Source organism: Rhinolophus hipposideros, assembly GCF_964194185.1.
Source record: "Rhinolophus hipposideros genome assembly, chromosome: X".
Classification (NCBI taxonomy): domain Eukaryota; kingdom Metazoa; phylum Chordata; class Mammalia; order Chiroptera; family Rhinolophidae; genus Rhinolophus; species Rhinolophus hipposideros.
In genome coordinates this window covers 70777021-70802641 of record NC_138046.1, presented here as the reverse complement: position 1 = coordinate 70802641, position 25621 = coordinate 70777021, and the positions used below count along the sequence as shown (strand labels likewise).

The window sequence follows — 25621 nt, the reverse complement described above, 5'->3', positions numbered from 1 at the left end:
AACACATTAATTGATTTGCAGATATTGAACCAACATTCCATAGCAGGAAAGAATCCCACTTGATTGTGGTTTATGATTGTTTCCCATGTATTGCTGAATTCAGTTTGCTAATATTTTATTGAAGATTTTTTTTCATCGATGCTCATTAGGAGTATCTGCCTACAGTTTTCTTTACTTGTAATGCCTTTGATTTTGGAATCAGGGTAATGCTGGCCTTGTACAATGAGCTTCAGGGCCTTCCTTCCTCTTGGATGTTTTGGAATAGTTTGAGGAGAGTTAGTGATAATTCTTTTTTCAATGTTTGGTAAATTCAGCTGTGAAGCCACCTGGTCCAGGACTTTTGTTGGTTGGGAACTTGTAGATTACTGATTCAATTTTGTTGGTAGTTATCAGCGTGTTCTGATTTTCTGTTTTTTCTTGATTCAGCCTTACAAGATTGTATGCTTCTAGGAATTTATCTATTTCTTCCAGATTGTCCAATTTGTTGTAGTACACTTACTCTTAGTAGTTTCTTAAATTGTTTTGCATTTCTATAGAGTCCGTTGTCACTTCTCCTTTTTCATTTCTGATTTCTTTTTTTTTCTTGATGAGTCTGGTTAATGATCTGTCAATTTTGTTTACATTTTCAGGAAACTAGCTCTTGGTTTCATTGATCTTTTGTATCCCTGATCTCATTTTTGACCCATTCATCATTTAGTAGCATCTTATTTAGCTTCCATGTGTTTGTGTGTTTTTCAGCTTTTTCTTTTAATTGATTTCTAGTTTCATAGCATTTTGCTGACCACAAAGTGTTCCTATTGATGGTGGTTGAGTAGCCTCCTTTAGTGTTTCTTGTAATGCAGGTCTTGTGTTAGAAAATTCTCTCAGCTTCTGTATGTCTGGAAAGGTCTTTATTCCTCCTTCATATCTAAAGGATATCTTTGCTGGATATATTATTCTTGGCTCATAATTTCTCTCTTTCAATAGTTTGAATATTTCGTTCCACTCCCTCTTTGGCTTGTAGAGTTTCTGCTGAAAAATCTGATGATAATCTAATGGGCTTTCCTTTATAGGTTACTGTCTTCTTTTCCCTAGCTGCCTTGAGGATTCTTTCTTTGTTGTTGATTTTTGACAGTTTCAATACAATGGGCCTTGGAGAAGGCCTGTTGGAGTTGAGGTAATTAGGTGTTCTATTTGCTTCTTGGATTCGACGATCCAGTTTTTTCCACAAGTTTGGGAAGTTTTCATTGACTATTTGTTTGAATATACTCTCTGTTCCCTTCTCCTTCTTATCCTTCTGGTATGCCCATTATTCTTATATTGCTCTTTCTGATGGAGTCAGAAAGTTCTTGTAGAATTCTTTCATTTCTTTTAAGTCTCAAGTCTCTTTCTTCTTCCATCCCTGTCATTTCCAGGTTTCTATCTTCGATGTCACTGATTCTTTTATCCCTCTGGTGAACTCTACTACCTAAGCGGGCTATTTCATTTTTCATTTCTTTTATTGAGTTATTAATCTCCAGAAATTCTATTTGGTTCTTTTTTTAAATTTCAATGTCTTTGGTAAACTGTTCATTTTGTTCTTTGATTGTGTTTCTGAGTTCATTAAACTGCCTGTGTTTTCTTGCATCTTGTTCAGTTTTTTTAAGAACTGCAATCTTGAATTCTCTGTCATTTAAGTCACATTTATTAGGGTGACACTGGTAAATAAAATAATATCAGTTTCGAGTGTGCAATTCTATAATCCATTACTTATGTATTTCATTCTTATCAGAATAATTCCACTTTCCCAAGACCAGATTGGTGATGACTTAATTAATGCTTGTGAAATAAATCCATAAAGTGTGGAGTTCTGTACATGTGTAATGTATTATTAATTATAGTACTAGCTTCATTATTTTGCTATTGGTTAGGGGCTTTTCAACCTGTGTCATCTGCTACAGTAAGAACTGCACTTCTCAGTCAATTGCTTATCTTAGTTATAAGTGGGCACTTTGTCTAAATAGGCAAGTTAACTTGGAATTTATTATATTAGTGCTTCCTCATGGGTCTATCTAAGTTGATGATTGTTATATGGATAACTTCGCTATTAGGTTGAGTTCCACAATGACTAAACTCAGAGCAGAGTTGAAAAAATGATATCACTTATTCAGTTCCCCCAGTTACTCAAATGCTGTCTTAAGCTGCTTCCAGAATATTTATTTATTGTGCAACATAAATTACCAAATAGACATGTTTATCTTAATTTGAGAAGGGTATTTCATTGCATTTAAAACTTGAGATCATTATTATGAAAAAAATGTTGTAAATGATCATTACGTTCTAAAAGAAAAATATATAACATAAATTGGAAAAAAAATATAGTACTGTTTTGATGAAAAAACTTAACAGATGCCTGAAATTTGATACTTGACAAAATACAGACAACAGAATGACAGAAGGGAGAATTGAGATATAATTATACAAAAACTGAAAGAAAACCCCATCCCTCTGCAAAAAAATTCCATGGGAGCCCCTTTAAGATTATCCTGAATGTATAGATTATTGTCCATTTTAAAAGATACCTTTTCCTGGCTGATAGAAGACCGTGTTTTTCCATAAGAGAAAATAGTTTGTCATCTATCTTTTTTCTCATCTCAAAGAAATTTAGTATTTGTCCCCTAAATGTACAGCCAGAGATATCTCTCCCAAGCCTTCAACAAACTTCTACCTTGGTAACGGGCCTGAGAGGCTCTTCACAAAGCGAGTTGAAAATGAATGCCAGAGGACTTGGATCTCAGCTAAAGAACAGTATTCCAGTTACTGAACTTTCAGCAAGCGGACCCTTTGACAGTCATGTTCTCCTTTGAAAAGGTTTTTCTTGTGTGAAAAATGAACTTAAGTCCAGTCATCTTCTTGAATTATCAGAAAAAAATTCCCATACAACCAACATTAAATGAAATTTTCCACACTGAGAAACATCCAGGGTCTATGTGCTCCCTGAAAATTGCAAGTGGAGTTCAAGGCAGTGCTGCAGATTTAGCATCTTCCGTTTCTTGGAACTCAAACCTTTCACTGGATATTTTGACGGGTAATGGTGAGACTATTAGATTTGAAGATATTCTTAAAGACCCATCAGAAAGTGAACTAAATGGGAGAACCACATTTAATGGTAGAATATAAATTTGGTTTACTGTAATGCTGTGTGCTGTCCATGAAAATAGAGAGGCCACATCTTGTTTATAGTCATCTCTTAAATGTAATTTTATGTACACAACATTAAAAGTACTGATACATGAGAATTGTTGCCTAAATAGTATCTGATCATTTGAAATTATGTGAGTCTTTGTTTTTTGGGTATACGACAGTTGAAAGCACTAGAGATTATTTTAAAACTCCTGATTTATATTAAAACAATAGCCTTCTATGTCTTTAAAAATTGTTGTGATTGAATATTATAAAACCATCTTCAGGTTCCAATTCAACCTATTTTCTTGGTATTCCATAAATTTAATTTTGAATAACCATCATCAGTATTTGAGTCTGCAGTACTCACAGTAGCTTCTTTCAGAATAAACATCTGTAGCTTCTTTCAGAATAAACATCTGTAATTGATTTCACTGGTAACACTTCAAATTAAGTACAAAATCAGATATTTATATTTTACTTTATTTCAGTATAGTCCATTAGTGTTCATAAGAATAATAGTTGCTTTGTTGAAGCTGAGAGGTTTTGATTTTGGCCTTATCTTTAAAGTGAAAAAAATTAAAGCAAGCAGCAGATGTCAATTAAAAAAAAAAACACCTTGAAAATTTTGAGCCTTTCTCTTAAGGTTTTTGGCTAAAGATCAACCCGACATTCATCAGTTCTGAAGTCATAAGCTGTTGTCACCTACAACAGCTGAGAGAGAAAAGCACCCATATCAACTTGGACACTATCCATGTGAACTGTGAAACAGTTAAGGCCTTTCCTTATGTTCCTAAATAATATCCAGTATAGACATTTTGCTCCTCAGCTTCAGAGAGCTCCCCCATGTCTCTTGACATGGGCAGCAATAGCACCCATGTGTTATAAATGCATATATTTGTGTCTGGCATTTTCTGAAGTTTGACAGTGAAATGAGTTGATACACTTATTTTGTTAAGAAGTTTTTAAAGTACAAAATTTCAGTAGAAAACCTTTCTTTTCTAGGAACACTTCATCGAGGTAATAAAGAACCAAGAATTCCTCATGCTTCCAGCTAATGAAATTTCAGAACTTCTGTGCAGTGATGACATTAATGTGCCTGATGAAGAAACCATTTTCCATGCTCTAATGCAGTGGGTGGGGCATGATGTGCAGGCCAGGCAACAAGACCTAGCGATGCTGCTTTCTTACATCAGGTTGCCATTACTTCCACCACAGGTATGGAAATTTACCCATGTCATGTAAAGTACAGTATGAGCTACTACCAAGCATTAATCCATTCTTTATTTGTCATGTTTTATTTTATTCAGAGGATTTCCAGTAATTGAAGTATACAGGATTTGTTTTGCAGAAGGCCATGTCCAGCCTTCAATTAGTAGTATTAATGACGAAGTGAGAGGAAACAAGGATTAAAAAAAAATCCACAGATAATCCCTAAACTTTAGCATACTCATTAGTTTCAGTTTCCTCTCCTCAAACAGCACTTGCAACAAGCAGGAAAATGACTAGGTTAACTCTTTTTCTTTCCCTGCCCACCTTCTAGGCAAGGTGATAATAATCAGTACACGAGCATCCCAGAGGAGACTCTAGAAAGGAGTTAGATTCTGGATAATACCTACTAACCATGGGTAATCAGCTACTATGATTGAAAGCATATTAGAATAGTTTCAGATGCATGAAAGAGTCATTATAATGACACCTCCATCATGCATGCTAAAGTATTATAGTAAAAATGATTCTAAAAACAGACACCCTTGAATAAGATTCAGGATGGACCCACCTCTTACTGAATTTTAGTCTGTGAAGTTTAGTGAGGTTGGAGTGCAGTCTCTCTACATAACTCTACAATTGGAAATAACAAGATTGTTTCTCTGTAGCAAATTTACCAATAGTAGGTATAATTTGTATTATGTATATACATTAATATATTGCACATATGCATACTTCATATACCATATACCCTATGGCTGAAGTCCTCAATCATCATCCACTTTGGAAGGAGGGACCTTATCTGGACTTAGTGGATCAGTTTCATAAACATTAAAATTCATTGGTTTTCAACAAAATTACTAATTAAATGTTAATATTGAAAAATAGAACGTTAATTTGCTAATGGTTTCTCTACTTTTTCCACCTTTAATCATCAATTAAATCCAATAGAACTATATATTTACTCTTATGAATCTGTCCATATGCAATAAAAGAATATTGACAGCCCTCATGCAGAAAATTTATCTAAAGGGCAAGGCAATAGTAATATCAAGAAGAGAAACATTAAAATATATATGTAATTTCCAACCCAAATTTCAGCATCTATAGAAATTTTATGTTTCTGTGAATGTGTATATTCTTGTGTGTGTTATTCTCATGAGACGGTGTATGTGATTTATCAGCTTCTCTAAGGCAGTGTTGCTCAAAATGTCCCTGGACCGGCAACACAGCATTGCTTGGGAGCTTGTTGGAAACACAATTTCTCAGGCCCCGATCACAGACCTACTGAAACAAATGTCTAGGGGTGAGGCCCAAGGAAACTGTTTTTTAACAAGTTTTCCATATGATTTTTAGATACACAGAAATTTAAGAAGCACTGGTATAAAAGATCAGTGACCATTAACTTGACACTGCTTTAATTCTATATGACATTCTTTCAGCAAAATTTTAAGTTTGGATTGCTCTTACTTTATTGGACTGAGGGGAAATTTCCAGCCAAAACACACAACCAGTAGTGCATTGGCCTCCTAGCCCTGAGTGTACCTTATGTCTGTGATGTGGACTGTGTGAACTTTTCTTAATGATGGTAGTGGTGGGTAATGGCATACAAAATGTACACTTTGCAAAGCAATTTTAAACGTGACTTTAAACAAATATTCTAGAAATTAAATATATGAAAAGAATGGTGATAAATCTCTGAAAAATATTTTTGAAAGGGAAAACAATTACATAGCCCAGTTTTCAAACCTGCTTTCAGCAGTGTATGCATTAAGGAAATGCCGGGGGTCTCAACAGCCAAGTCAAAACAGTAATCCATCAAAGATAACAGGTGGGGTGAGAACAGAGCCGCTGTTAACCAGTGCAGAACAGGAAACTTCAGTGAAGTTTTATGGAGTGAGATTAGCACCCCTACTCCAACACCTGCTTGCTATTCCTCCCTATAATACTGTGGACCCAAAATTTAAAAGAATTAATCTAAATGACCTGTGACAAAATTCTGAAACAAACCCTTCTCAACTAATCTCAGGAAAAATACCTAGCTCTTACCCCATTCAATTAGTGTCTTATTGTCTGCCAAGCAGTGATGGTTAGAAAGGATTAATCATCTACTATTGCTGATAGATTGGCTAGTTACTAACACGTGTACTTTGTTCATGTACACATGTACATGTACAGATGAAAAATGACCTACTTTTAGAATACTTTACAGAAGTGATGTGATTATAAAGATTCAGCACCCTATTGGTGATTTTGACTGGGCATGTTTTTACCACCTCCCCTTAAAACACCAAAACGTAGCTGCTTCTCTAGCTACGTGCCATAGACTGGGAGATGCTTGTTTTTGGCATACAAAGTCATTCTCTTTGACTGCTTTCAGTAACACATTTTTATGAGTGCTTTCACTTTCACTCGTTGAGATTATATGTGTATATATTCAAAAGATGAATATGTCAAATAAATCTGCATAGGTCATTAGCTAATACCATGAGGCTTTTAATCATTTTAAATCATAAGTGAGCATAAAAAGATGTTGCTAAATAAGTTAAGATATTAAATAATAGCAATTCTACATCTGAAGTAGCTTGAATCTTCTCCAAAGTAATATAAACAGAAAACACGTTCTTTGTAACGGTGGACTACACTTCATATACTGTGCATCGTTACTTTTCAGTTACTGGCAGATCTTGAAAATAGCTCCATGTTTACTGGTGATCTTGAGTGTCAGAAACTCCTGATAGAAGCTATGAAGTATCATCTCTTACCTGAAAGAAGACCCATGATGCAAAGCCCTCGGACGAAGCCTAGAAAATCAACTGTGGGGGCGCTTTATGCTGTGGGAGGCATGGATGCTCTGAAAGGTAACAGAAACAAATTAATTAATTTAGAAAGTATCATTCAAAAACGAAAATATATTCTCAACACCCTCCAAATGATGAGGGTGGTATTAAAGTCATATTTAAATGTGTGCATCTAAAACTAACTTTCATAAACAGGATACTTTGTGTAAATTTGTAACCTTTTTTCATACCTTATGGGATATAACCCTTTAAAATTACTGTTGGCTAAACTCTTAATAGGTACTATTGTGATAGAAATTTTTAAATTTGAGTGTTTACTTTGCAATATAAGATATTTTCAGGGAAACCTTATTTAAAGTTTATCATAAATGGAAGGGACGAGGTCCTCCAAATATGTTTTTTTGACAGAAATAGAAGAGTGGCCTCTAACTCCTTGCTGTCAATTTCTTGTTAGATGCTCAAAGGCCAGTTAAAAAGAATCTTGACATGTTGATAACAACATCAGCAATTCAAACCTGGAATAAAGCAGTGATTTTACATAAGAATTTTATCAAATAGAATGAGGAACAGTTTCTGAAGCCATCACTTTACCTGGAACCCTTCTTATAACCTATTTTTCTATAGTTCTACCTTTCTACACTTAATTTCTGTCTGTAGACTCATGAGGCCCAAACAATGAGGCAAGGATTTTGTAATTTAGAGTTGGCTATGTAGGAAATAAAACCAACCCACTTTAAATTTGCCAGATCTCACATGTAAATGTCATTTGACATCTGTAGAAAATGATACAAACGTCAAAAGTTTTGTGCTACTAGAATGGATTCATTTTTTATATTTTTATGTACAACTGGAAATTGGAAGACCATATAGGAGATATGCCAATTAATCATAAAACTATAAAACAAGAGCTTGCAAATACAATTATTTACAAAGTAGTCAAGTAACTTCACAAAACTAGTGTTCTTCAGAAAATAACACACAATGCAATATATAGATGATTATTATAGAATTGTACACTTGAAACCTATATAATTTTACTAACCAATGCCATCCCAATAAACATAATAATTTTTATAAAATAATAAACAAAAAATACAGAAAATAAAACTAAGTATAGCAAAAACATTAAGGAGGTAACATTTATCTATATAAATTAGTATTACATTTTTAAAATGTACCAGTTCAAATCTCAAAAAACTATAAAAAATAATTTCTATATTATGTGCCTTTTCTTACAGTCTGTTGTTTCACTTAACATTTTTTAAAATACTTCACCTTTTGATGTCTAGGAAATACAGTACTTCCTCAGTCTTTAATTTCCTCTCTGACTCATACAATTGACTTGGAATTAGTTGCTAAATATAGATATCACACAGGTGGCTTGGGTTAGTTCTAAATCCTACCATGCATATCAAAAGAATCATCAGAAATTTGTTTGAGTGAGCACAGAGTAAAAGTTTAAAAACTGTCAAATGGTAAACTTTGGGCTGTTGTACATACAAGGTATTCAGTAACTTTCCATTTATTAAACACGATGAATTCTGAGAAACAGTATAACAAGGGACAAATTAAAGGCTAATGTAGTCAGTTTTAGATTATTTTAAAAATAGAGGAAATGACTAAATCAGATATATTCAAACTACAGGAACTATCGTGTTCCCAACAATACTACAGAGTTTGGTTGGTTGTTTTCCCTCCTAAAATAAATCATAAATGAGGGATGAATAGGAGCTTAGAAATGAATTGAGAAACCATATTTTCAGTGTTTCAGGGAAGAAGGTGAATTTACACAGAAAAATTACAAAGCGGGACCTAAGGAGAGATAAGTTTTAAAAAGTCTGTGTTCCCATCAAATATAGAGTTGTCATAGTAACTTAGCTAGAGGATTTCCATTTTGATTAGTTGGAGCAATAGTGAAGGTAGGTAAGTGGGTTGAAGATAGCTTCAGAATTCAACATACAGAGCTACTAGTCATATATGTTCGTAGGTGCAAATAAGAGATATGGAGTAAATATATCTACTATATTTAATCTAATGTCCAGAAAAAAAATTACCCTGGTCTAAAACAGACTTTTATATTCTTTCAGTGTAAATCTTGTATATACAGCTGACTAATGTAGCTTTGTAAGATTTCCTGACTAATTACTTCACTATTAATATCATTTTTATAATCTTAATAATTAGTGCAGCATAGCCTTCATTTCCTAGTTTAAATTGGCTCTTTGGTAAATTCCACTAATGAAGAGTTTTAAATAAAAAGTTAAAATAGGAAAGAGAGGATAGAAAGACAGATTTTGGAAGATTGGAATGAGGGAGTGGAAAGATACAAAAACATTCAGAAAAAGTTGGCTGGTTGACAGAGTGACAGTAGCTGTGACATTTTTTGTATATATTCCACTTTTAACAGTATCATCCAGAGATATTTAGTGTAGAAAAGATGCTCTGCTAGGTGGTGCCATTTGACCTCTCATCAAGCTATTAGTTAAAAGAGCAATTGCTGATCCGTAAATCATCATTTAGCGAAATCTACATTATCAGTAAAAGACGCAGAGATTAAAGAGGTAGAGTAAATCAGTACCTGTATATTCACAAGTTTTTATTGTGAAAATTCAAACTTTTGAGACAGAAATACTTACAGTGTACTATTCACTGGAAATATTTAAAATTAGAGAAAAGAAAGAAACACTGTTTCCACTAATTCAATATACACAGAAAAATTTTCAGAAGCAGCCATAGATAGTATATATACTCTGCTTAAATTTTGACTTGATATTGCCCCACACCACAGATTTATAATTGGCCAGTGGATATGCCAGATGTTAACTATATTTTCACTGTAACTAATGGATTATGTTTTCTCCACAAATCTTCCAGTAGAAGAGCAAAACTGAAAACCATTTTTTTTTTATCCTTACGGTTGACTTTGTAAAATTGGGGTGAAATTGCCTAACTATGATATTAGCTGTCTTAGTATGAAATAATTCTTTCATTTCCCATCTTGGTTTTCAATCAGAAACTTCCCTATTGTGCAAAATCAAATTCTACTAAATAATAGCAGCTATTATGAATGACTGGTAAAAAGCATCGCCTACAGAAGTGATAATTTACTACGCTATGGTGACAGTATAGTACAGTAGTAAACTCGATATTTCATTAATTAAATAGAAAATGACCTTTTATTGATACATAAAGGAGACAATAACTCAGAATTACATATTTAATTCTAATAAACAATAATTGTATTCTTAATTATAATCCTTTGTGTTACCATCATGAAAGTTGTACAACAAAGATCCATTTAAAAGGAATTTACATTCTTGTTCCTTTAGTCATTTGTATTTTATTTTATTTGTTTTTTATTCTTTTTGGCATTTTATTTTTTTTAGTTTCAGGTGCACAAAACAATGTAATAGACATTTATCATTTATATCCCTCACACTGTGTCAACCCCCCTTCCCCCATCCACTATACCTCTGACATCACACACAGCCATTATACTTCCACTGTCTCTATGCCAAATGCTGTACTCCGCTTCTTAAAACTATATGCATAACATACATACATACATACATACACACACACACACACACATATACACATACATACATAATATATATTACATATAAACTTGTAGTTGACATTCATTATTGTTCAGCTTCAGCTGCAGGTGTACAGTGCAGTGATCAAGAATCTACATCATCCCTGAGGTGGTCTCCCTAATGAGACAAGTGTCCATCGGATACCCAACAAAATCTTTAAAGCATTATTCATTACATTCCCCAAATTAACTCTTGTAACCGCATGGCAATCTTGTGGTTACTGACTGTGCTTTCTAATTCCCTCACCTTCCTGTTATCCCCACCCACCCTCCCATCTAGGAACCCTCAGTTTTTCCTTCCACTCCCTCCTGGCCTGCAATGTTTCTGTAGAAAAATCATTTGATAGTCTTATGGGAGTTCCCTTGTATGTAACCCTCTGTCTTTCTCTTGCTGCTTTTAGGATTCTCTCTTTGTCTGTAACCTTTGTATTTTAACTATAATGTGTCTTGGTGTGGACCTGTTTGGGTTTATCCTGGTTGGAACTCTCTGCACTTTCTGGGCTTATATATCGGTTTTCTTCACCAGGTTAAGGAGGTTTTCAGACATTATTACTTAAAATATGTTCTTGATACCTTTCTTCCTCTCTTCACTTTCTGGTATTCCTATGATGTGCATATTGTTGGGAGCTATGTTATCCCAGAAGTCCCTTAAACCATCTTCATTGTTTTTTATTCTTTTTTTCTTTTTGTTTTTCCATTTGGGTAATCTCTGCTAACTTGTCTTCTAAGTCACTGATTTGATCCTCTGCTTCGTCTAACCTGCTGGTAATTCCTTCAAGTGTGTTCTTTATTTCAGTTACTGTATTCTTTGGTTCTAGCTGGTTATTCATTATGATTTCTCTATCCTTCTTTATGTCTTCTCTAAGCTCCTTAAACAGTCTTATCACCAGTGTTCTGAACTCTGTCTCTGACAGGTTGGTTACCTCTGCTTCATTTGGTTCCAGTTGTGGAGGTTTCTTCTGTTCTTTTATTTGGGACATGTTTCTTTGTCTCCCCATTCTGGCTGACTCTCTGTGTTTGCTTCGATGTGTTAGGTAGATCCCCTAGGGTTCTTGTTTTTGCTGGGTTAACTTATGTATTATGTGTCTTGTATATTTGACTCGCACCACTTCCTTCTACTCCTCTGCGTGTGCTCCAAAGGTGACTCTTGTGTTGTGTATATTGTCCTGTTACAGTTGATCTTTAATTGCTTTTAGCTTGTGAGTAGGTGGGATTGACACCTTGGCTGACTAGTTGTGAGACTTGGCTCTGTCCACGGCAGGATGTTCTGCTGGATGAGGGTTGACTTCTTAAATGTGGCTTGCCCTCTATGGGCTCTTGTGGTTGTAGAGAATTCCCTCTGGGTGTGTCACTTGTACATCAAACCCAGTAGTACTCTGGTTTGATCTGGAGTTGGCCTCTGGGTGTGTTGAATCTTGTGCCTCTTGAGCTGGACCCTGGTGTAGGGTAGTTTCAGAACAAAGCAAATCACCAAGCACAACAATAACAACAACAACAAAGAAAAAAACAAATACATTCACATGTAAAAACAGCCAATAACCCACACTCAACACAGGCAAAAATATCAAAGATATAAAAACAAAACAAAACAAGCAGTGCCTATCTTGGCTTAAGCCCACCAAGTAATCTTCAGGTTGTCCTCTTCTGTACCAGGAGTCCTCTGTGTAGTGTGCAGGCATAGCTGGTCACCTGGTGCCCAGAGTATCCTTGAGACTGCAGATTTAGATGAGTGGGACTGAGGAGTCTGGATGGTAGTTTCTACAAAGTCAATGCAGTTTCTGCTCTTACCTACACATATGCACACTGAGAGTAACACAACCAGCCCTGTGCCCAGTTCTCCTGAGTCTTAGGGTACTTCTACCGTGTGTGTGTGTGTGTGTGTGTGTGTGTGTGTGTGTGTGTGTATGTGGTGGTCGGGAGATTTCTGAGCTGCTGAAAGCCCAGAGATGCGTCTGACACCTACGGCTGATCCCTGGGAGTGTCTCTGCAGTTGTAATAGCCCTGCCCTAAGCAGGCCAGAAAGGTTGGGGGTTCTGGATGGAGTGGTCTTCTCTCTCCCAGACCAGCAGTGTCACACTCTTTCCAGCCTCATCTCTGGGTCACAACTGCAAGCTGGGTCTTCCCAGATCCTGTGAACTATGACTCCTCTGTAATCTGACACTACTCCTCAGTTCAGGGTCCAGCCTGAGTCTCTGCAAGGGCGGGGATAGAATTCGGTAGTGGGGACGTGTCCAGGTATGGAGTTTACATCCTTTGTCCAACATACGGCCCTGCTGGAGGCCTCAGCTGAGGTTACTTCCTCAAATGCTGGATATGCTGTTTTGTCAGCAGGAGAGATCAGCTGTGGGACGCAGGGAAAGAGCCCGCCTCCTGGCTTTTGTGGTCTCTGTTTCATCCTGGGATCCCCTGCATCTTCGCAGCCATGGTTGCAGGCTGCGTCTCCACTCCGCTTCCTTCCCTGTTCCCCTGCTCGCCCAATTTGCCCACCTTCAAGTAATCCTCATATGAGTCTCTTAGCTGTTCTGTGTGATGAGCAGAGAGTCCTTTGATGGGTTATAGATGTTCTGTTTGTGGTAAGCTCTGGATGAGAATTCAAGAAATCCGCCTCGATGCTGCCTTTCCTATGAAGTCCCCCTCATCATGTGTATTTTAAATCAACATACACAGACACCCACACCAAAATGAATAAAATAAAAGGACATAAATTATTAATAATATACTGAATAGTCATAGGTCATTAAAGCCCTAATGGATGTGTAGACAGGCAGTAATAGATTCCAAGATAAGTTTTTGTCATAAAATACGGTGTTCGATACTCATGTTAGTACTACCAGTAGCATAGTATAGCCAAAGAAGCCATTATCAGTGTGTAAACCATACACATTAAATAAACTATTTTATTCCAATTCTTCTGTTTGGATCCAGGTTTGGTAAAATATTACCCTCACTTGTCTACCAGGTTGGAGAGTCATCTGTACTATTTACTATAATTTGAGTTGCAAGCACTGACTCTATTCTATAAATCATAGGTACACAAATATAATGTGAGTGATGCCAATTAAAATTTTCATACAAGTGGCTTTTACTACTGTTCAATACTCCCTTAACAGGTACCACTACAATCGAAAAATATGACCTCAGGACCAACAGCTGGCTACATATTGGCACCATGAGTGGCCGTAGGCTTCAGTTTGGAGTTGCAGTTATTGATAATAAGCTCTATGTCGTTGGAGGAAGAGATGGTTTAAAAACTTTGAATACTGTAGAATGTTTTAATCCAGTTGGCAAAATGTGGACTGTGATGCCTCCCATGTCAACGCATAGGCACGGCTTAGGTAAGAGCTTAATGTGACATAGTTTCTAAAGAATATATAGTTAGTAGAGCTATTTAAAAATGAAATTCACTGCACATTATTGGGATTTAGCCAAAGCCTTAGTCAGAATGTCTCCAAAATCCTGAAGCAAATGGTAAACACCTTTGAAACTGTTTTCTTGTTTCAGATGCCATACTTGTTAAATCTGCCTCTCTTCCACTGGTAGCTAAAACGAGTCCCATGTTAGGAAGGATGAAAACTTTTAGAAGGAATACACTACTGAGGAACATAAAAGAACAGGGAGTTTTCTTCTAAGTTCAATTTAGAGGAAAGAGCACTTGATGATTCAAAGACATTGTGTTTCTAGTTAGATTAATTATGTCCTTTCCTAGAAGAGGCAAATCTGTATTTCAGCAAAAGTCTTATGATGCAGGTCCAAGGCAGGGGTATTTAGGAGAAAAAAGAAAAAAAAAAGACTTTGGTTGAGAGCAGCTCTAAGTTATATGGAAGTCAGAGGTTCCAAAGAACTTTAAGAAAGATGGAGTGGAGATTTCTGGAACATTGGGGAACTTTAATTCTTCCGGATATTTGTCAGAGTCTGTATTTATTCATGCTAGATTCAATGCATAGTTTTGAGTTTGTTCAACAAAACACAGAATAATTGTCTTGTTTTGTTGTTGTTTTGTTTTGTTTTGTTTTGTTTTGTTTAAGAATTGACTTTTACACATCTAAAATGTGGCAGATCCAAGTCTGGCATTGTTTGCCCCAAATTATCTGATAAATTCTCTATGTCAAAATGTAGACTATGTAATTATATTCAGTTCAATTGTACCACTCTGGTTCCGAGACACAGCTTAGAAAACATACCTTACAGAGAAGTCAGAGCAAGTTTTTAAACTTACTGATGAGGGAGAGGTGATGAGGGTATAGAGGCTCATTGAAATGGCAAAAAAGGTGAGGGGGGATAGCCAATTATGTGTATTCCCAGAGCAGATGAGAAGCAGTTAGAGAGGAGATATTTATAGTATCTAATAGAACAAATTTCTAATTAAACCTCAAAAAACCCTGTCTATGTAATTATCTGATGGGAACCTTTTTCAAATCCTTATAATAAAGAGCAGGGATTAAAAAGACCTACCACAGTCAGCCTACAATTCTAAGATTTATCTAAGACTCAGTGTCATATATCATTTACCTCTTATATTCAAAAAATGGCATTGAGATTATGCCAGAAAAAGAGTCAGCCTCTCTTTTCTACCACATCCCTAGAAGTGGTGTGTTCCACTACCTCCTTTGACTTCAGTATTACAACAATGATACCCTTCCATGATAAAGTAACTGTGCCTGAAAATTTCCTAGGGTTAAAAGACTTCATTTAGTTTTATATTTAGATTCAGTAAGTTATTTATGTGTACACAAAATCATTTAAGAAACAAAACCAAATTTTTAAGCAGTTAATTGCTCACAAAATTAAACAATAGCCATTATATATGTTATACCTACATGAGACCTCATGTAATATTTATCCTTTAGGTGTAGCCACACTTGAAGGACCAATGTATGCTGTTGGTGGTCATGATGGATGGAGTTATCTAAATACTGTAGAAAGATGGGACCCTGAGGGACGTCAGTGGAATTACGTGGCCAGTATGTCAACTCCTAGAAGCACAGTTGGTGTTGTTGCATTAAACAACAAGTGAGTAAACCCAAAGATGCATGGTCTTTGTCCCTAGGCCATGTGTTACAGCTGGTGATGTGATCCATCAATCAACAAACATTCTCAACAATCAGGACATCCTAGTTATCAGTAATAAAAGGACTTTGTTTGGAACCTCCCTTTCATTTTGATGGAAATACTTGTCTAAAATGAATATTTAATTAAATATTCTATAGTCTCTTGCTATTCAAGTGTGGTCCTGGGACCAGGAGCATCAGCATTACCTGAGATTTATTTAGAAATGCTGAATCCTAGCTCCACCCTAGACCTCCTGCATCAGAATAAGCATTTTAATAAAATGACTTGTGTGCGCATTAAATTTGAGAAGGGCTTTTCTAGACAAACAAGTTCCAGTTTTACCTGTAATAAGCTGCTACTACTCTTTGCATTATAACTGATTCTTGACTTAATCAAAACTCTGACCTGCCTTAGTAATAGGGCAATCATTTTTGTTCTTTACCACACACTTTCCTGACTCTTTAATGTTCGCAACTCTAGAATTACCTCTAGTCTTGTCTTTCTCAATCTTTCCTTCTTTCTGATCACGTACCTATAAGAGCAAGCTAATATAATAAAATCCAATGATGTTAGAGGTTGCTAAGAGCTTGACTTGTTATTCCTTCCAGTTAATCGTATGCTTTCTGACAAGGGACCTTTGGAGACAATAACCGACATATGAGAGGGACTTGAATGATGACAAATTCAGACACCAGGATATGGCAGGAGACAGCCTTGTGTGTCTGTACTGACTATGTATCAAGCTGATACCTCATCACATAAATGGGCTCAAAAGAAATTTCAACAGAGATGGGTTATAGAACCTTATGCAAATAAAAAAAAGTAGGAAATGTCTATAGTTAAGAGGAGACCCAACCTTACAGTGTCTTAGAACTTAAAATACTGCTAAATCTGACTATCTCTGTCCTGACCTGAATGATATCAGGTGACACAATAACAATCTCTTGTATACTACAGAACAGCTTGAAATAATCAAATTCGACTATTTTAATTTTGTTTTGCTGACTTGTTTAAAACTGAGCGTGAATGGCAGTTTTAGACATATGGTTTAGTCAATGTTTATCTTTATTGATGCAGAATTAAATTTAAATTAGATTTAAACTATTGCTCATTAAAATAATTGGTGTTTTAAAGTTTATGGGAGAAATGTCATAGCCAATATATTTTCCTAGGAAAAAATCTGGTTTCTTGGTTCTGTTCTATTCCCTTAGTTATTTATTTAAGTATTCCTAGTGACAAATGTAGTTTGTTTTTTTTGTTTTTGTTTTTTTTTTTTTTTTTTTTTTTACTAAATAAAGTAGTTCATAAAAACAACGGGGATTCTAATACTAAGAAATTGAACCTAGCTAAAATTGTAAGGTTTTTGGAGTTGGTCTTTAAAAACATCCTATCTTTTTTTCAAATGTCCAGCTTTTATTGAGGCATAATTGACAAACATTGTCAATGTTTTTGATACCTCCCTTCTTTCTGTGTACTTAATTTTCTATGGGATCTTTTAATCTATTAATGTTAAAGTAACTTTCACAAAAATGTTGAAGCAGGGAGGTTTGGGGTATGTAGAACTTCACAAGTGCCTTAAAGTAACTATCCATTCACAAACTCAGGCTGCCTGCTACAAAAAACTAAGGGAATAGAATATATAGAATATATAGTCAGAAGTTTAAAATGCTTTGTGCAAGGTTCTTTCTATGCATAATCTGGAAATTATACACACACGCGCACACACACACACTTTTCTTTTTTTCTAGGCTATATGCTATTGGTGGACGTGATGGAAGTTCCTGCCTGAAATCAATGGAATACTTTGACCCACACACTAACAAGTGGAGTCTGTGTGCTCCAATGTCCAAGAGACGTGGAGGTGTGGGAGTTGCAACATACAACGGATTCTTATATGTTGTGGGGGGTCATGATGCCCCTGCTTCTAACCATTGCTCCAGGCTTTCTGACTGTGTGGAAAGGTAAAATGTTTCTTTTTATTTATGTATGTATTTATTTGGTTATTTTTTTCAGAAATGAGAACGATTTTTAGGCTGCCAGAAACTAGGTTTCTAAATAAATGTTAATCCTTTTAGAGCATTAGTCCTTTGTAAAATTGCACACTTACTTTTAGACTCAAAATATTTTGAAGAAATTCTCCTCCTCATGCATTTCAGATCCATCTATAGAAATATATAAAAAGAATATATTGTTTTATTATTTGATAGTCATCCATAAAATAATGAGATAAAAGGGATCTAATAATAAAGAAATTGTATGCCAAGCTATCACTCAACCTATTCATCAGCTCAAATCAAATTGAATTTACTGTTTCAAAAATAAAATCAACCCTCAAAGGATGAAGACTTACCACCACAAAATATACGGAAAGAATTTCCTAAGAGACGTGTTAATAATGTTCTGAATAATGACTTTATTGCATTAAGTATTTAATTTCCTAAAGGTAACTTCTTTGAATGGCAGACATTCATTTAGATGAATAAAGTATGATGTTTGCTAAAAGAAGTCATATGACTTTGTAGTTATACCATTCACGTCCTTCACAATACAAAAAAATATTTACATAATAGTAAAATGATATTAACTTAAGAACAAATGACAAACTTATAGTCAGTAAGGTTATCAGAATTCAGAAAGCCAACATCAGTATGGGATGGTGTCCTCAAGATAAATTCATGGAGTACGTAGAATTTGTACTTTGTAAGCATAAAAAAGAATGGAGGGGATTTCAGGTGTAGGAAAGAGCACAACCAAAACTATGGAAGTAAAGGAGAAAGCTTTGTAGACAAGAGCAGAGACTTTATGTTGAAATGTGATTTAGAAGGCCAATTCAAAGCACAGTTAAGTACTAGATTGTTGGATAGCCTACATTTTATCTTGTAGGCAAAGGGACAATTAAATGTGGGGGAACTGACATTATAGTCATTTGGGGGAAATTGATTTAGCAGTGATATATAGGATACATGTAGGAAGAAGAGACTAAAGGAAGAGATATCAATATTCTTCTTCTGAGAAGGATACCACTGAATCATAATGCTTTGTTTCTACTTCCCTAGTAATTGATCTGTGGTAGTTTTTTGTTTGTTTGTTTGTTTGTTTTAAGTTTAATCTTAAGTAACCAGCTTCCTGCTACTCAGTGTATATCTGAAATGCTTTACCTGAGATCAGTTCTTAAGAGAGGCAAACATATTTTAACATTATGCAAAATGTAAATATGGTCAAGCAATGCCTCATATATATACTATAGTACAGCCAAATATATGTGACACTGAGATTATCCACAATAGTTCTACCGATAGTTAGCAAGGTAATTATTGATCAACTCTTCATTATGCCAGATTATTTTTTTAGTGTGGCAAAATTTCATGACATACAGTTTGCCATTTTTACCATTATAAAGTGTACAATCCAGTGGCATTAAGTACATTCACATTGTTGTGAAAACATCACCATCATTTATCTCCAGAACTTTTTTCATCTCCTCAAACTATTAGGTTGGTGCAAAAGTAATTGCTGTTTTTGCAATTGTTTTTAACCTTTTAAACCACAATTACTTTTGCACTAACCTAATAAAATTCCATACACATTAAATAATAAATCCCCATTCCTCCTTCACTTCAACTACTGGCAACCACCATTTAACTTTTAGTCTATAAATCTGACAATTCTAGGCATGTGATAAAACTGAAGTCATAAGTAGTTATCCTTTGGTGACTGGCTTATGTTACTTAGCACAATTCTTCAAGGTTCTTCCATGTTATACCATTTGTCAGAATTCCCTTTCATTTTTAAAGCTGAAGAATATCAGATTATATGTATACGCCACATTTTGTTTTTCCATTCATTCATCAGTGGACAATTAGGTTGCTTCCAACTTTTGGATACTGTGAATAATGCTGCACATTGTAGTTGTACAAATGTTTGAAACTCTGTTTTCAATTCTTTTGGGTATACACACAAAAGTGTAATTGCTTTATCATACGGTAACTGTATTTTTTACATTTTTGAGGAACCTCCATAGTTTTTTCTCCCATTGAGGCTGCACCATTTTTTATTCCCTCCAATAAAGCAAAAGAGTTCCAATTATTGCATATCTTCACCAACACTTGTTATTTTCTGGTTTTTGTTTTGTTTTCTTCTGTTTTTACTAGATATCCCAATGAATTTGAAGTGATATCTCCTTGTGGTTGTCATTTGAATTTCCCTAATAATTAGTGACATTGAGCATCTTGACATGTTATTGGCCATTTGTACATTTGTATATTTTCTTTAAAGAAATGTCTATTCGAGCCTTTTGCTCATTTTTAATTGGGTTTCGTATCTTTTTGTTGTTTTGTGTCATAGGAGTTCTTTATATATTCCATATATTGATCCCTTGTCAGTTACATAATTTGTTAATCGAGTCTCTGATTCTGGGAGTTGCCTTTTCACTATGTTGTTACATGTACTACATCTGCTTTATCCAATCATCTATCCAAAAGACACTTTGGTTGTTTCCATGTCTTGGCCACCATGAATCAGACTGCATAGTAATAAACTCAACAAAGGATGTGAAGGACCTATAGATTGAAAAAAATACAAGACATTATATTTAGGTCTTTGATCTAATTTGAGTTAATTTTTTGTATATGGTGACAAACAGCAGTCTAGTTTCATTCTTTTGCAGTGGCTTTCCAATTTTATTGAAAAGGCTTTCTTTTCTCCATTGTATTTTTTTGCTCCTTTGTTGAAAATTAACTGCCCATATATATGTGGGTTTATTTCTGGATTCTCAATTCTGTTCCATTGATCTGTGTGTCTGTTTTTCTACCAATACCATGCTGTTTTGACTATTGTGGCTTTGTAGTATAATTTGAAGTCAGTGAGTGTGATACCACCAGTATTGTTCTTTTTTCTCAGGAATGCTTTTGCTATTTGGGGTCTTTTATGATTCCATATAAATCCGATGAATTTTTGTTCTATTTCTTTTTTAAAAAATGCCATTGATATTTTGAAAGAGATTATATTAAAATTCGTACATAGCCTTGGGTAATATGGGCATTTAAACTATGCTGAGTCTTCCAATACATGAACATGGAATTTTTTTTTCCATTTTTATGTGTGTGTGTGTCTTCTAATGTCTTACAGTTTTTCAATCCATAGGTCCTTCACATCCTTTGTTAAGTTTATTCCTAGGCAGTATTATTCACAGTGGCCAAGGCATGGAAACAACCAGAGTGTCCTTCAACAGATTATTGTATAAAGAAGATGTGGCTCATATGTACAATGCCAACAGCCATAACAAAGGATGAAATACTGTCATTTGCAACCACATGGATGAATCTTGACATTATCTGCTAAGTGAAATAAGTCAGACAGAAAACATTGAGAACCATATTATCTCACTCATATGTGGAATATAAAACAAAGCAACAAATGAAAAAAAAATAAACAAAAACTCATGGGTACTAACAACAGATTAGTGGTTACCAGAGGGAAAGGGAGGAGAGGGAGAGGTAGAAGAGGATATAGCGGGTCAAATATATGGTGACGGAAGGAAATTTTACTTAGTGGTGAACACACAATGCAATATACAGATGATGTATGATAGAATTGTACACTTGAAACCTATATAATTTTACTGACCAATAAATCAAATTTAATTTATCTTAAAGTACCCATTGCATAAGGAAAAGAATCTAGAATACATAAAATAGCATCACGTATGGCACACCTAAAGGGCGGTTGTGGCAGGTTCCTGAGCCCACTGGGGCAAATCCCACTCCATGGTGTCAGCTCCAACAAGGAGCTCATATGCTGTGAGTGTGGCCAACTTTTATAGCCAGTAAGACTGAGGGTCAATTCTACCCCAAAACTTTCCAACAGCATTCAAAGCTCAACTACAACAGGAAAGCACACAACCCACACGAGGTTTACTCCTGTAGCACCCAGGTCAGGTTACCAGGGAGACTGCAAGACTGGGAGACGTAGAGACAAACACGGTGAGGCAGCCAAAATTAGAAAACAAAGAAACATCTCCCGAATGAAAAAACAACAACAACAACAACAACAAAAAAAAACAACAGGAGAAAACTCCAGAAAATGAATTAAATAAAATGGAGGCAAGTAATCTACCAGAAGCAGAGTTCAAAACAATGATTATAAGGATGCTTAAGGAACTTACTGAGAACTTCAACGAAGAGATAGTAAGCATAAAGAAGGACACGGAAACAATTTTTTTAAAGTCAGATATGAAGCATACAATAATGGAAATGAAGAATACCGTAAAGGAATCAACAGAAGATTAGTTGAAGCAGAATATCAAGTCAGTGATTTGGAGAACAAAGTAGAAGGAAATACCTAATTGGAACAGCAAAAGGAAAAAAATAATTTAAAAAATGAGGATAGTTTAAGAGATCTCAGGGATGATATCAAGAGTAACACACTTGCATCATAGCAATACTGGAAGGAAAAATGAGAAAGCATGGGATTGAGAACCTATTTGAATAAATAATGACTGAAAAGTTTTATAACCTGGTGAAGGAAATAGACATACAAGTCCAGGAAGTGCAGTGAGTCCCAAACAAGATGAACCAAAACAGGCCTACACCAAGACACACTGTAACTAAAATGGCAAAAGTTAAAGACAAAGAGAGAATCCTAAAAGCAGCAAGAGCACAGCAACTAGTAACTTATAAGGGATCTCCTGTAAGATTGTTAGCTGATTTCTCCACAGAAACTCTGCAAGCCGGAAGGGATTGGCAGGAAATATTCACAGCAAAAGAAAGCGAGGATCTACAACCAAGACTACCCAAAAAGTCTATCATTTAGAATCAAAGAACAGATACAGTTTCCCAGAGAAGAAAAAAACTAAAGAAGTCCATCACCACCAAGGCAAGTTAGAGGGACTTCTTTAAGATGAAAAAAAGGATAAAAAATATGAATAATAAAATGGCAATAACTATGTATCTATCAACTGTTACTTTCAATGTAAACAAATTAAATTCTTCAATCAAAATATAGTGTGGCTGTATGGATAAGAGAACCCTTATAAAGGCTTCCTACAAGAGACTCACTTCAGATTGGAAAACACACTCAGACTGAAAGTTAAGGGATGGAAGAAGTTATTTCATGAAAATGAAAAAAAAAATTTGAAGTAGCAATACTTATATCACACAAAATAGACTTTAAAACAAAGGCTATAACATGAGACATAGAAAGATCCAGTAATGCCACTTCTGGGTATTTATTCAAAGAAACCCAAAATGCTACCTTGAGGGGACTTGTGCATCCATATGTTCATTGCACCATTGTTTACAATGGCCAAGATATGGAGGCAGCCTGGGTGTCCATGAATGAATAAAGAGGAGGTGGTACGTATATACAATGGAATATAGCTCTGCCATGGAAGGGAATGGGTTGTTGCCGTCTGTGATGGCATGGATGGGCATGGAGGGTACTATGCTGAGTGGAGTATGTAAGACAGAGACAGACAGATGGAAATTGATTTCACTTATATGTGGAATCTAAAGAACAAAATAAACAAAACAGAAACACTCATAGATAACAGAGAACATTTTGATGGCTGCCAGATGGGAGGGATTGGAGGTGGATGAAAAGGGAAAGGGATTAAGAAGTACAAATTGGTTGTTACAAAGTAGACATGGGGATGTAGAGTATAGCACAAGGACTATAGTCAATAATATTTTAATAACTGTATAGTGTTAGATGGGTACTAGATTTGTTGGGGTGAAAGATGGGAGGGGGCTTGGGCTACCGGCTGAAAAAGGTGAGGGGATTAAGAAGTACAAATTGGTAATTACAAAATAGTCACCGGGATGTCAAGTAAAGTATAGGGAATATAGTCAATAATATGGTAATAGCTATGTATAGTGCCAGATGGGTACTAGATTAGTTAGGGGGATCTTAAATTATCTTCTTAAATTATACTTCTTAAATTATACAAATGTCTAACCACTATGACGTAGACCTGAAATTAATGTAAAATAATAATGAATGTAAAAAAAAATTGAAAAAAAGTGTTGGCGAGGATGTAGAGGAAAAGGAACCCTCGTGCACTGTTGGTAGGATTGCAAATAGGTGCAGCCAGTATGGAAAACAGTATGGAGTTTCCCCATAAAATTAAAATTAGAACTACCTTATTACTCAGCCATTCCATATCTGGGTATTTATCCGAAGAAATACAAGACACTAACTTGAAAAGTTGTTCATTTTGTTCATTGCTGCATTATTTACAATAGCCAAGATATGGAAGCAACCTAAGTGCCCATCAATAGACAATTATATAAAGAAGAGGTGGTACATATATACAATGGGATATTACTTGGCCATAAAAAAGAATGAAATGCTACCATTTGCAACAACATGGATGGACTTAGACGGTATTATGCTACATGAAATAAGTCAGACAGAGAAAGATAAATACCATATGATTTCACTTATATATGAAATCTAAAGAACAAAATAAAAGAAGAAACAAAACAAACAGACTCAAAGGTATAGAAAACAAACTGAGGGTTGCTAGATAGGGATTTGGGGGGGCTGGGCAAGAAAGGTGAAGGGATTAAGAAGTACAAATTGGTAGTTACAAAATAGTCACGAAGATGTTAAACCCAGCATCGGGAATATGGTCAAATAATATTGTAATTTCTATGTCTAGTGCCAGTTGGGTAGTATACTAATTGGCGGGATCACTTCATAAATTATATGAATGTCTAACCACCATTCTGTACCCTGAAATTAATATAAAATAAGAGTGAATATCAAATGTAATTGGAAAATAAAAAAATAAATAAAGTAAGGAGGAGAGATAGAAAAACAAAAGTGAAACAAAAAGAAATGTGATGCTATTTTAATTTGAAAGGCATATGGTAACTTACTCTTTATTTAATAACTGTTCTTGTGTCTTTACAGATGGTAACCATATTGCCAATTTTTTCTTCAAAAGAGTCAACAGTCCGCAAAACCCTCTTTTTAATCAAGCATTATGCAGATAATATGAACATTAGCCATATTTTTGAGCATTAATTATCATGCACATGCATAACAGTCTTGGGTTTGGTTTGCAAATAAGTAAGGGAATCCTTCTATGAGCCTTGGTTCACCATTCATGTATGTGTGTACTCTGTTACTGAGTGCAGTCTCAATTAACAATAGTAATTGTGTTGAATATTCAGTTTAGTTAAAGATATAGATGTGAATTTTCTGATTCTGGGTTTTATTATAACATCAGAATTTAAGGTAATACAGTCCATGACACTGAACAATATTTACTGGATATTCATGTTGTTTTAATTATTGCTGATCTCAGACATTATTAAAAGTGTTACTGGATGTAAGGTTAATTTCACATGGGAGCTTGGGTCAGATAATTTAGAATATGACTAAAGATATAAAAACAGAAATAAGAGGGGTAGTAGAAATAAAGGACATTAGTAAAAAGTAATGAATTAATGTCTCTTTTGTAAAATGATTATCTTTATTTGGATTTTACAATTAGGCCAACATAAATCAGGGATCATTTCCATGTATAACTATATGAGTTTTCTTTTATTGTTCACCTCTTTTAGATTTTAGTATTATGTATTTTAAAATCATAGTCTCAAATTTTAGGAAAGAATTATTGATGCAGATTTTAATTAATATCACTTCCTGAATTCTCTTTTGTTTTGCTAACAGAAAAGGTTTGGAGATAAGGAATTAAATTCAGATTAAAATGGGGGAAATAATCCAAGGCTCTTGAAAGATAAATAGGAACTCTCACAGGGGAAAAATATAGGATAAGATTATGGTCACTCTAATACCAAATAGTATTAAAAACCAG

At 35.0% G+C, this 25621-nt stretch overlaps 1 protein-coding gene across 2 annotated transcripts in view; it reads left to right on the top strand.

Annotated features, from left to right (window-relative positions):
- KLHL4 (kelch like family member 4) overlaps positions 1-25621 on the top strand; it is an 80944-nt gene that overhangs the window by 51325 nt on the left and 3998 nt on the right. For both annotated transcript variants that reach the window (XM_081042498.1, XM_081042499.1), the window contains exons 5-9: positions 4147-4359; positions 7025-7211; positions 13860-14084; positions 15597-15759; positions 17547-17759. In XM_081042498.1, coding sequence (XP_080898624.1) covers positions 4147-4359; positions 7025-7211; positions 13860-14084; positions 15597-15759; positions 17547-17759 — 1001 coding nt within the window. The remainder of the gene's footprint in view (positions 1-4146; positions 4360-7024; positions 7212-13859; positions 14085-15596; positions 15760-17546; positions 17760-25621) is intronic.